The following is a 13,216-nucleotide window of genomic DNA, read 5'->3' as shown; positions in this document are numbered from 1 at the left end:
AGAAGAGAAAAGGGCCAGTGACAAACACTAAGGAGGAGAGGGAATTTAGAAAGATAATGGGACTGAAATTGAATGTGAACATCTGTGCTAAATGGCAGGACAATCTCTATTGGTCTGTTCCACACAATAATCTGTCTCCTTTCTGCTGTGTCACTGGCTATTCACTTTTCATTTTCATGTAGATTATAAAACCCAGAAGTGTGTACTTCAGAGAATACCTTGCTTTTTGGTCCCTCTAAGCCAAAAGTTGGTAATAGCTACAGAAATTGACCCAGAAATTTCTTCATCCTGGAAACAACTTTAGGCAAATCAGAAAGTTCTTCAGAGTTATTTTGATATGGACTAATCAACAATGTATTGAAGATCCATTGTCTGCTGTGTGGATATACCTCCTTAGATATACTGAATCCACACCCTCACCCTGTTGCATTTACTTAGTTATCTATATTTGTTTCTCCATTTGACTGAAAACTCCTTGAAGAGATGACATCATCTTCATTTTTATATCCCCAGAGCCTAGCACTATGTTGGGTACATGGAAGGAGCTCAAATGCTGAATGATTGGGTGAAAGCACCCACATGTCCCCCAACTTTTTTACCTGTAAAACATTGTAATTGTATCAGATAAGTATATTATGCACAAATAGAATGATACCTTCTATGGTACAAGTTGTATAGAACCATAGGATTCTTGGCTGGAGGGGAACTGAGAGCCATTTAGCCCAACCCCCTATTTCAAAGATGAAAAACCAGAAGGCCCAGTGGATGAAGTGACTTGTCATAGTCCACTCCTCATAGATGACAGATCCTGAATTAGAAAATGACCATGTCCTAAGATAATAAATCTAGCACCCTTTTTAGCATCAGGACAGAGATTTCCTGTCTCACTTAGATGTGGTCTCAGTAGCCAAGGAAGCTGGGAGCTTCTTATGCCTACAGAGAAAGGCAGTAAGTTGTCTAATACCCCTGTTTATGCACATGATGTTAGTCAATCTTTAAAATAACTGTAAGGGGTGCCTGGATGGCTCAGTCAGTTGAGCATCCAACTCTTGATTTCAGCTCAGGTCATGATCTCATGGTTCGTGAATTCAAGCGTGTGTCAGGCTCTGCACTGACAGTGCGGAGCCTACTTGGGATTCTCTTCCTCTCTCTCTGCCCCTCCTCTGCTCATGTGTGCACGCTGCATGCTCTCTCTTTCTCAAAATAAATAAACTTTAAAATAACTGTATAAGCTTGATATTACTGTTTTATAGAAAGAGAAGTTAACTGCCAAAACCTTACAGTTGAAAGTAGCAGAGCCAGCGTGAAGACTTACATCCCTACCATTCAGAGTTAGAATGAGGAATGCACTTTCTCACAGAAAACAGTGGTATACAGCATTAAAATGCTACTATTAGTAGGGTACTTCAAAACATAAAGTCAGCTTTTAATGCTGAAATCTATTTCTTAATGCAATATGTTCTCTTTTCTCAATCCCATATATAGGAAATTGATGGAAACTATACCTTCAGATCTCTTTGGCTGGACCCTTGGTGATATGAGCATAAAATTATTGAAATAATTGTTTTGCCTCTCAGAAAATTTTGCTATCCATGAGCAGGTGAAAGCACATATCTATTCTAAATAAACCAGTTCATGCTAGGTAGGCTTCTCCTTTGTGTAAAGCAACAGTGGCACCTGGTGGTTTCGTTTCGTAACCACAGATTTTTGTTTGTTGTTTGCTTGAATTTACCGTGTTAAGTACTTCCCATGAGCCCAATCATGAGCTTAAGTAACTAGCAAGTTTACTCCACATAGGTTTTCAATATAATGATTTGTTTATCTAAACTGATGGCTTATGTACTCAGAAAAGACTAATGTTTATATGAGTAAGATTTATCTCTTTCCAGGCTCAGTGAATTAATTGTAAATAGAAAATGCACTGGGTTTTTATGAATGTGTAGGGTTTTCTTTAAAACATATTTCAAGTTTTTTTCTGGTTATAAAATCAGTATATACTATTTTTTCTGGTATATAAAATCAGTATATACTATTGTAGAAAATTGGCTAAATACAGAAAAATAATGGGGGAGAAAACAAAAATACCTTAATTACACTACCTACATGTAACCACTGTTAATGTTTTGCTGCAATTACTGTATGTATGTGCATATACATTCATATATATATATACACACACACTATTTAAGAGAATAAGAACTTTGTGTTATGTTTCAATTTACATAATAAAATTTAAATCACAATGTGACTTTAAACATATTTGAGAACATAATTTTTTTTTAAGTTTATTTATTTACTTTGAGAGAGAGAGCAAGCTGGGGAGGGGCAGAGAGAGAGAATCCCAAGCAGACTCCACACTGCCAGCATGGAGCCCAGTGTGGATCTCGAACCCACAAACCATGAGGCTGAACCAAAACCTAGAGTCAGACACTCAACTGACCAAGCCACCTAGGTGCCCAAGAACATAATTTTTAATAGCTACACATAATATTCCTCTTCTTAATTTTTTTTACTTGATCGTTTTCTACTACTATTGGGGTTTTCTGTTTAACTCCAAATGAACGTCCTCACACATGAATCTTTGACTTCATCTCTAATTATCTTTTTTTTTTTTTTAATGTTTATCTATTTTTGAGAGAGAGAGACAGATTGTGATTGGGGGAGGCGCAGAGAGAGAGGGAAACACAGAATCTGAAGCAGACTCCAGACTCTGAATTGTCAGCACAGAGCCCAATGAGGGGCTTGAACTCATGAACCGTGAGATCATGACCTGAGCCGAAGTCAGATGTTTAAGCGACTGAGCCACCCAGGTGCCCCTCTGATAATCTCTTTAAGATACATTCCTAGAAGTAGAATTACTCAGCTGAAGTAGTCTTGATTCTAATTTTCTCAGTTTTTTGAATTTGAACTGAGTTCAACTTCACCTGGAACTCCAGTTGCACATTTAATGGACATGAAATAAGGTCAAAGTTAAAGGACATTAATTTCTAGAGTCTTACGCATGTACTGAGAAGTTTCCCTACTTACCTGGTATTGGAAGGTTACAATTTTTGGTTCTCCAAATGTCTATATTCAAATCCAATCCATTAAAGTAGGGGAAAAAGTTAAATTCCAAACATAAGGGAAGGATAGTGAATGCATGGTTGTGTAGAAGATAGGTATGGTCTTTGGAAGGTGGTTGCTAGAAAAGTCAGTGATAGGGCTTCAGCAAGTATTATAAAATACTCATCATTTTGAATAGTTATTTAAGGCAGTGGTATAAAAAGTGTGCAAGATGATGCTTTGGGGGATGGAATATTTTGATCTTTTATGTGTATAACATCTCTTTCTATATTTATGTGTATATTAGGACATATATAATGTTATTACAATAATGTATTTCTAACTTATAAGTAAATGTGTATTTAGGATTGTACACAAAAATTATTTACTGAGAGATATGTGCAATAAAAAAAATTTTAGAAACCACTGCTGTAGAGTATGTTGAAATGATGATAAGGTTATAGGTCAGCTTTCTTTGTGGGCCTGTTGGCCCTAAAGACAAATCATACAGATTACACCTCATCCTCCTTTCCTCTCCTATCTTAACAGATATTTGGACCCAAAAAATGTGGCAAGTTCTGTGTAAATCCATTGTCACTGCTGCCAAGCCAACTCTGTTCAAAATGCTGGNCTCCTATCTTAACAGATATTTGGACCCAAAAAATGTGGCAAGTTCTGTGTAAATCCATTGTCACTGCCAAGCCAACTCTGTTCAAAATGCTGTTTTTTTTCTCCAGAGGGTGATTTAATAACAGCAGCATCACATACAAAGAAGGGCATATTTTGAACAATGTAGATGTTCAAGTAGGCCTATAGATTAAGAATGGAGGAATGAGAAAAGGTAGTCTATGTGGAATCCCTGAGTATCAGAGCTAGACGTTTCTTAGTATCTTGCCAAATCGCATCCTTTACTGATGAGGAAATGGGTGGAGTGATGAAGTTTTGTCTGGGTACAGCCAAAACAGTGGGTCAGAATTTACATGATCTAGCCATTTGCAAAGAAACATTTGGCATTTCCTTTTAGATATATGCAAGTGAAATTATTAAGTTAATTTTTAAAAGGTAGTTCATTCCAAAGTCCTCAAATTTGGGTTCAATTTACATTCAGAAAGATCTATAAAAATATGTTTATTATCACTTAAATTTATGTACCTGATCCTTTCATCTATCCTTATTAAATTTTGTTTTTATAACTTCCTAATCCAGATATTTTTGGATATCCCAGAAGATTTTTGTTTGTTTGTTTTTTTAGTTTTTATTTTCTTAATTGGAATATAATCATGTTTAAGTATTAAGGTCTCTAACGTTCATTTCAGACATTATTTAACCAATGATTTGTGACCATCACTATTTAAAACCAAAATTTGCCTTTAGCATTGTTGTTTCTCTGTTTTAGATATAATGCAAACACATCATAAGGTAGATATCCAGTTTTCTAGGAGGTATATTTATATAGAGGATAGAGGAAGGACCATTGATAAATGTTTTTTTAACATATTATCATTTTTTCTGTTAAATTGCCATTTCTGTAATGGGTACTAGAGGAGATTAGAATCTATAGAATGATTTTTCAAACTCAAATGTGCAGATCCATCTCCAGGGTGCGAATAATAGTTTGTTTTGTTAAAGCTCCCCAAGTGACTCTGAGATTTTCTTTTCTCTTTCCTCCTTTTTTTACTCATACCACTTAAGAATTACAGCTCTCTTTTATGATATCTAGGTCTTTAATCCAGCAGTACCTTAACTGTCAGAAATGCATATGATAAGGGAACTATAATGATTGGGAAAAGAAATTCTAAGTGAAAAATATGAATTAGTTTTCAGTTGTGTGAACCACAATAATGGAATGAATAAAAAAATCATTTACTGAGAAATGGCTATTATTATCAATCAGTAAGTGTTAAAACCTAGCAAATGTATTTTCAAATAGGTTCAAGTAAATACAAGGCTGACATAGCGTGGAATACCTGAAGCACACAGCAAAGAAATGGACTAGTTTGTAATATAGAAAAGGCAGACAGAACTACAGCTCTAAGTTACCTTGATCAAGTAGGTTGTAGGAGTTCTGTCTATAAAAGGAAGAGGTTGGGCCATTAGGTGAACATGAACTTTTCCTGGACTATAAAACTCCCATAGATTCATTACATAACAACCAAGTTAATATTAGTAATTCTGATTTTCACTGAAGAGCTGATTATCAATCTGGAAATAAGAGTCATCACTAGGGACTTTAGTAAGCTGAGAAGGTTTGAGATGTATTAGATTTAACACTTTGCAGTGCTTCTTTATTTTTTTGTAAAGTATGTATGTATGTATGTATGTATTTATTAAAGTAATCTCTAGCCCCTATATGGGGCTTGAACTCACAACCCTGAGATCAAGAGTTGCATGCTCTTCAGACTGAGCCAGCCAGGTGCCCCTAGCAGCACTTCAAAGTTTCAGTCTGATCATAGACTGACCAAACTCAGTCAGATGTTCCCCTTTACAAAAGGAAACCTCATTATTGTTGTTGTTGTTGTTTCTGGAAACTATTATCTTCTGTTTGTTTGGAATAACAATTATAATAGGACATAAGAAAGAGTTTCTTTACCATTAGGCTTTGAAGAAGCTGAGAAAGCAGGGGATCAGATCAAATTTTCTCTCAGGAATCATCTTCTGTGTCTAGGATTCCAGAAGGTGAATCTTCAACCAGAAGATGAACAGTAAATAAGGACAGAGTGTTATAATTCATTCAGTTACTGGAGATAGAGGTTCAAGCTCTGGTTGGAGCACTTCTGTGACTTTAGGCAAGTCCTTCCTTTCCCTGAGCCTCAGGTTTTGCTTCTGTGGATGACAGAATTGGACTAGACTTAGCCAAATCTAAGAGCTAAGTCTCCTCTAAGGCTCACATTCTAACCAATTTGATTTCCTCAGTACAAAAGGAAGAAACACTCTGTTCTTTCAGTCATTTGAGTTAATTATCAACATAACTGGTGTAAGCCTCTGTTTTTATTTGGCTTGGTTCAGTCAGCTGGGCCAAGATGGATCTTGAGAACAGAATCTTTGTAGTGCCTTAGAGATGCTATGAAAGGGTAGGATGTGATCCCTGAACTGAAGTTTTAGACCTAAGGAGTATGTAAATAAAATTTTTAAACTGTTTTTAATTCCAGTATAAATAATATACAGTATTACATTAATTTCAGGTGTACAATATAGTGATTCAACAATCCTATACATTACTCAGTGTTAATCATGAGAAGTGTACTCTTAATCCTCATCACCTATTTCACCCATTTCCCACGCTACCTCCCCTCTGGTAACCATCAGTTTGTTCTCTATAATTAAGAGTCTTTTAATTTGTCTTTCTCTTTTTCCCTTTGCTCATTCCTTTTGTTTCTTAAATTCCACATGAGTGAAATCATATGGTATTTGTCTTTAACTTATTTCACTTAGCATTATACCGTCTAACTCCATCCATATTGTTTCATATGGCAAGATTTCATTCTTTTTTATGGCTGAAAAACATTCCATGGTGTGTATGTATGTTTCTCCAAAGAAGACATATAGCTGGCCAACAGACACATGAAAAGATGCTCAACATCACTCATCATCAGGGAAATGCAAATCAAAACTACAATTAGAGATCACCTCATACCTGTTAGAATGGCTAAAACAAAAAACATTAGAAACAACAAATGTTGGCGAGAATGTGCAGAAAAAGGAACTCTCTTGCACTGTTGGTAAGAATGCAAACTGTTTCCTCAAAAAGTTAAAAACAGACCTAAACTATGATCCAGTAATCATACTAGTTGATATTTACCCCCAAAATACAAAAATACTAATTGAAAGGGATATATGTACCTGTATGTTTATTGCAGCATTATTTACAATATCCAAGATATAGAAGCAGCCCAAGTGTCCATCCATAAATAAATGGATAAAGAAGATGTGGTGTGTGTATATATATATACATGTGGTATCTGTTATATTGATCTGTGTGTCTGTTTTTGTGCCAGCACCATACTGTTTTGATTACTACCACTTTATAATATAACTTGAAGTCTGGAATTGTGATACCTCCAGTTTTTTCTCTTTCAAAATGACTTTGCTATTCAGGGTCTTTTGTGGTTCCGTAAAAATTTTAGGATTGTTTGTTCTAGTTCTGTGAAAAATACTGTTGGTATTTTGTTAGGGATTGCATTAAATCTGTAAATTGCATTGGGTAGTATGGCCATTTTAATAATACTTGTTTTTTTCAATCCATGAGCATGGAATGCCTTTCCATCTCTTTGGCCCTCTTTTGTTTCTTTCATCAGTGTTTTATAGTTTTCAGAGTACAGTCTTTCACTTCTTTGGTTAGGTTTATTCCTAGATATTTTATTATTTTTAGTACAATTGTAAATGGGATTATTTTTGTAAACAAATGTTTGTGTATGCTACTGAAATATGGGCAAATGTTTTCTTTTTTAACTTTTGCTGGTAGAAGGTGAGTAAAAGGTGAGGTCTTGCTTTGGATAGTGTGAAGTATCAGAAACAAGAGAATATGATCAAGTGGCTGCTATTCACAATATATCCCCACAGAAGTATACATCTTACTCAATATGCTGAGTCCTCTGAGTCCTGCCCTCCCCAAAAAGAGAAAGAAGGTGATTTGCCCACAAGTCTAGCAGATCTGAAAAGGCACCCCATGGAACTAAAAGTCTGCTGGAAAATGATTGTCTGTTGGGTTGGAACAAGGCAGAAGGCTTGAGCAGGGCTTCATGTAGAGCCTGCTGCTACAGACAGACAGCAAGCCTGGGAACGGAGGTCCTGAGAGAGCCATTGACCAGCACGTGTTCTTTCAGTGCTTGCTTCAGGCAACATCTGGTGATGCAGGAAGTGGGGCTAGTTTTAGTCAGTGAGGAAGCGTTATCAGAAAGAAAAAAGAGCAAGGCCCTGGGCAGAGGAGACTCTTTCAGGAGGGAACTGAGATGTCTTTCCTGGGACTCTTGAGACTGAGCTTTGAGGAAAAGGCAGCCACGATCAGCTTACTTTCACTTAAAACTTCACTTTTGAGCCAACTGGAGAAAGTTGGAGTAAATCACATGATTATTGAATGATCAGAGGTGAAAGAATCTTAAAGATGATCTAGTTCAACCTCTTAAAAGAAACGGGGAAATGATTTATCTGCCATCATACACCCAGGGTCAAAGCCATAATCCAGGTGTCCTAGTGCCTCTACTCCAATGTTGCTTCTACGAGGCCACTCCCCTACTCCCATACTTTTGTTTTATTTGTTTGAAGGTGAGCTCTATGCCCAACATGCGGCTTGAACTCAGACCCCAAGATCAAGAGTCGTCGGCTGTACCGACTGAGCCAGCTAGGCACCCCTCCCGTATTATTTTTTGAGGTGCTAAGGAATGCAAGTCTTTTTATGCTGTTAGCATATTAGAAATCAAGATAAGAGAAGTGGAGATATACTTATCCTCTCCCATATGTTCTCTGTTTTCCCTGCTTCTTTAAAAAAATAAAATAAACATTTAAGAGTCCATTCCTCTGTTAGCCACACAGGATGGAACATCTGTAGAACCTATCTGTTTTGGGCAAGCTGACCAGCTGATGCACTAGAATGGAAACTCCCATGGAAGTTTCTCTTAGAAGGAAACAGATGGTTCTCTGGGGACTAGTTCTAAACACAATATTTACTACAGGAAAGAGAACATTGTTTTTAAATAATATTTCTAAAAGGTTTCTCTGAAACTTTTTGACCCTTAGTCTTATTTACTTCTTAGTAGATTCTAATACTCTCAAAATTCCTGGAGGTTCATTCCACATTAGATATATGCCTGTCTTGCTTGCTTCTGGTTAATTTGGGAAAGGAGAGGATAATTTTCCATTCTCCAGACAGCAGCTCACTTCTACATATTGTCTCCTACTCCTACTTTCTCCTATCAGTTTGTAGACATGAGTAATTTCCAAGATGTTAGTTTGACAACCGTGCATACTTAATGATTTATATAACTTATGACACCAGTATATTTACAGGTCCCCAAATCCAGAAGCACTCTTATTTTTGTCCCTGAAAGATGTTTCTGTGAGTAGATACCTGTTTCTAATCTGACATCCATCTGTTACCTCTGGTTGGGTGCTCACAAGCTATCAATGAACGTGTAAGAGAAACACCTGGTTAGAATTAACCATCTGCCATTTTTGCTTCTGTGCTAGAGAATCAAGCTATTTACTGCAATAGGGTTTGATAAAGAAGGGTGGGGGTGATTAAAAAATTCAATCATAATGAATATCAAATCCATCCAAAATAGTTTGAAATCTACTAGAATGGGGGCACCTGGCTGGTTCAGTCAATAGAGCATGCGACTCCTGATGTTGGCATCATGAGTTCTAGCCCCACGTTGGGCATAGAGCCTACTTTAAAAAAAGAGAAAGAAACTACCAGAATAAGTCCTAGCAGTTATAAACAGCTTATATAAGTGCAAAGTATATGGAGGTAAAATTCTATCATCTCTTTTCTGATTCTAAAGCAGAAAGTTACACAAGAAGGCTTGCATGAGTGAAGTTCCTATGTTCATGTGTCCTCTTCCTAACCAGTACTTGCTCTAGGTACAGTCTTCCAGGATTGGCAGCTGTGTGTTTTCAAATGAAGGGTATTGCATGCTTTGAGGACTTGGTGTGTGAAGAGCTGAATGATGAGGAGGTAGCATTTCATAAGGAAGGCCTCACCTAAACTGACCAACTGTGACTTCCAGGTTTCTGGGGGAACGAAAGCCTTATAGGTGTTGAGGTAATGGTGGGCCTGCCTTATTACAGGAAGCTGGAGACAACAACCAGTTCTGCTGGAGGAACCTCTTTTCCTGCATCAACCTTCTGAGGCTGCTCAATAAACTGACCAAATGGAAGCATTCCAGAACCATGGTGAGTAGTGGGGCTTCAGATCTTGGAGGTGTCCGTCTGAATTTTTTTAGTCGTAAATATCTATGAACTCTATAAACAGACACTGAATGCTACATAAGGTGAACACTTCCTAATTCTGGGCACTTATTCTATATGAGGTAATTATTCACCAGTCCATTTCTTTACAAGGAACTCAATATGGACCCTCCCCCAGAGCAGCTCTGATTGGAAAGGTAGCATTGTTATTTGGATTATAATCACACATCCCAAATGATGCAAGTCTTAAGATTATCCATTGCAGCATGAATCATGAAAAATTGGAAGCAACCTAAAGCTTATTAATACAGGACAAACTGGTTAAATAATTTTGGTACATCTTTATAATAGAACATTATACAACCATTAAAAAGAATGAGGCAATTCTATACTGATGTATAATAATTTTTAAGATACATTAAATAAAAAGCAAGGTATGGAACAATATGACAGGATATGTAGCTAGCTGTTGTTTTTGTTAATAAAAATAATATATGTATACATAGAATTATGTATCCAGAAGATTCTTGAGAAATTGTAACAGAAGAAATGGGATGTGTGGCTGACAGAATTATTTTGCTGTTTATATCACGTACTTTAAATATTAGAAATTTTGAATTGTGACATATAAATGGAGTGATTCCTCTATATTCTTTTTAAAAAACATTTTTTTAATGTTTTATTTATTTCTGAGAGAGAGAGAGACAGCATGAGCAGGGGAGGGTCAGAGAGAGAGGGAGACACAGAATCCAAAACAGGCTCCAAGCTCTGAGCTAGCTGTCAGCACAGAGCCCAACACGGGGCTCAAACCCACGAACTGTAAGATTATGACCTGAGCCGAAGTCGGACACTCACTGACTGAGCCACCCAGGCGCCCAATTCCTCTATATTCTTGAAGACTAAATGTAAAGAGAACCTGGACGATAGATTCCCAAAAGCTCCCTGGAGTACTAAGGCAAGTCAGGTTTGGCTTAATCTGTCTGTGATTTGGGCATCTGGATGGCTCAGTTGGTTAAGTGTCTGACTTCTGCTCAGGGCATGATCTCGCAGTTCATGGATTTGAGCTCCATATCAAGGTCTGTGCTGACAGCTCAGAGCCTGGAGCCTGCTTCAGATTCTGTATCTCCCTCTCTCTCTGCTCCTCCCTCCCCCCCCCAAAAATAAACATTAAAAAAAAAAAAGTTGTCTGTGTTTTGGAAGTTCTAAGAAACTTTAGATCCTTATCTGCCTTTCTTCACTCCCACCCTTCTTTAAATTGGTAGATGCTGGTGGTATTCAAATCAGCTCCAATCTTAAAGCGGGCCCTCAAGGTCAAACAGGCCATGTTGCAACTTTATGTTCTGAAGCTGCTAAAAATACAGACCAAGTACCTGGGGCGCCAGTGGAGAAAAAGCAACATGAAAACCATGTCAGCCATCTACCAGAAAGTGCGCCACCGCATGAATGATGACTGGGCTTATGGGAATGGTGAGTATTCTTAGAGCTCTTGACCTCCAGGAGTTGCCCAGAGTTTAAGCAAAATTAAATAAATATGTATCTCTACTCTTTTGTATGAATTGTTACATATTTTGGATGAGAAAATATGTGATTTTAGTCAGGGGCTGTTATAACAAACTTTAAGGTACTGCCCCAAATTTTAGCATGCACCCTGGTCCTATATTGATTATAAAAATCCGTATTATAGGGGTGCCTGGCTAGCTCAGTCAGTGGAGCCTACAACTGTGATCTCGGGGTTATGAGTTCAAGCCCCGTGTTGCAGGTGGAGTTTACTTTAAAAAAAAAATTCCATTTTATGAAACAAGTAAATTAAGAGATAATTACTCCCTTTGTAAAACATTCTTTTAAATGACAGGTTTCTCCAAAAGATTTCTAAAATTAAAATAACCTTTTACTATTATAAAGCAGTTTGAGGAGCGCCTGGCTGGCTCAGTCGGGAGAGCATGCAACTCTTGATCTCGGAGTTGTAGGTTTGAGCCCCATGTTGGATGTAATAACTGCTTAAATAAACTTTTTAAAAAGCAGTTTGAAAGTACAAGTCAGAAAACTTTATTATATCACCATATTTATGCCCTATTTGTACCACCCAAAGATTGACAATGTTAACATCTTATTGGATATCCTTCTAGGTCTTTTTCTTTACATATATATTTTTATATATATATATATTTATTTATTTATACACACATTTTACTTAAGTGAAAGCAATTCATACATGCTATTTTATCATCTTTTTTCAGTTAACATTATCTATGTCTTTCCATATCAGTATGTTTTCATTTTATCCAATTTCAAAATTCCTCCTTTGCCCCCAAATGTTATTTAAAGCTATTTTTTCCAAGTCATAATTCAACCCAGGGCCACAAATTCCATCTGAGTGTTCTATCTTTTTATTTGTTAAATCTAGCCATGTTTTGTTTTCAGGGTTTTTTTCCCATAATGCTGACTAATTGAAGAACTAGACCAGTTGTCCTGCAGAATATCCACCTTCTGGATTTATTTCTTGCCTCTTTGTGTCATCATTTACCTTATCTATCTACCTCTGGTATCACCTGTAAATGAAAGTTAGGTCTGAAATTTTGATGGATTCAGTTTAAAACTTTTAAGCCATAATACATTCTAGGTAACATTGGGAGCTACATATTCCCTCATGTTAGGAGACATTATAATATCTGGTTTACTATCAAGATATGATAGATTGACCAGAGTTTGGGAGAATTTATTTTGGAGAGCTTTTTCATTGTATTGCCAATTGCTATAGTGGGATTTGACTATTATTTGCATAATTGTATTTAAGAGTTTTTGATAAGATGACTAATGACTCATCTTTACGGAGATTTGTAACCTGCCTGAATTTTAGAGAATGCTGCAGTAAAGAACCCAGAGAACTAAGGGAAATATATGATTAGCAGATAAGCCAGGATACAACTTCTATGAGACATAAAACACAATTAACTATTTAAATTTTTGTAGATTTTTAAAACGTGAAAATGTTTTATCCTGCAAATGACATGTCCGTTATTGCTGCCATCACGAGCCCAAACCCAATCTGTACTCCTTAAAGATAAACCATTAAGGGACGCCTGGCTGGCTCAGTCAGTAGAGTGTGCGTCTCTTGATCTCAGGGTGGTATAAGTTCAAGCCCTGCATTGGGTTTAGAGATTACTTAAAAAATAAAATCTTAAAAAAAAAAAGATAAGCCATTGACTTATGTGGGACATAAGAGATCTGGGAAAGATGTGTCTACAGCCCTGAAATAAGTGTCTGAGTGGGA

General features: G+C 36.8%; 1 protein-coding gene across 1 annotated transcript in view; it reads left to right on the top strand.

Moving 5' to 3' along the window:
• STRIP2 (striatin interacting protein 2) overlaps nucleotides 1-13,216 on the top strand; it is a 46,643-nt gene that overhangs the window by 29,898 nt on the left and 3,529 nt on the right. The window contains exons 19-20 of the mRNA XM_077770795.1: nucleotides 9,826-9,930; nucleotides 11,208-11,412. Of these exons, the coding sequence (XP_077626921.1) occupies nucleotides 9,826-9,930; nucleotides 11,208-11,412 (310 nt within the window). The remainder of the gene's footprint in view (nucleotides 1-9,825; nucleotides 9,931-11,207; nucleotides 11,413-13,216) is intronic.

Source organism: Crocuta crocuta, unplaced genomic scaffold, assembly GCF_008692635.1.
Source record: "Crocuta crocuta isolate KB4526 unplaced genomic scaffold, BGI_CrCroc_1.0 scaffold266, whole genome shotgun sequence".
NCBI classification, from domain to species: domain Eukaryota; kingdom Metazoa; phylum Chordata; class Mammalia; order Carnivora; family Hyaenidae; genus Crocuta; species Crocuta crocuta.
The sequence above is the reverse complement of the archived record's forward strand: the minus strand, read 5'-3'. Positions and strand labels throughout refer to the sequence as shown.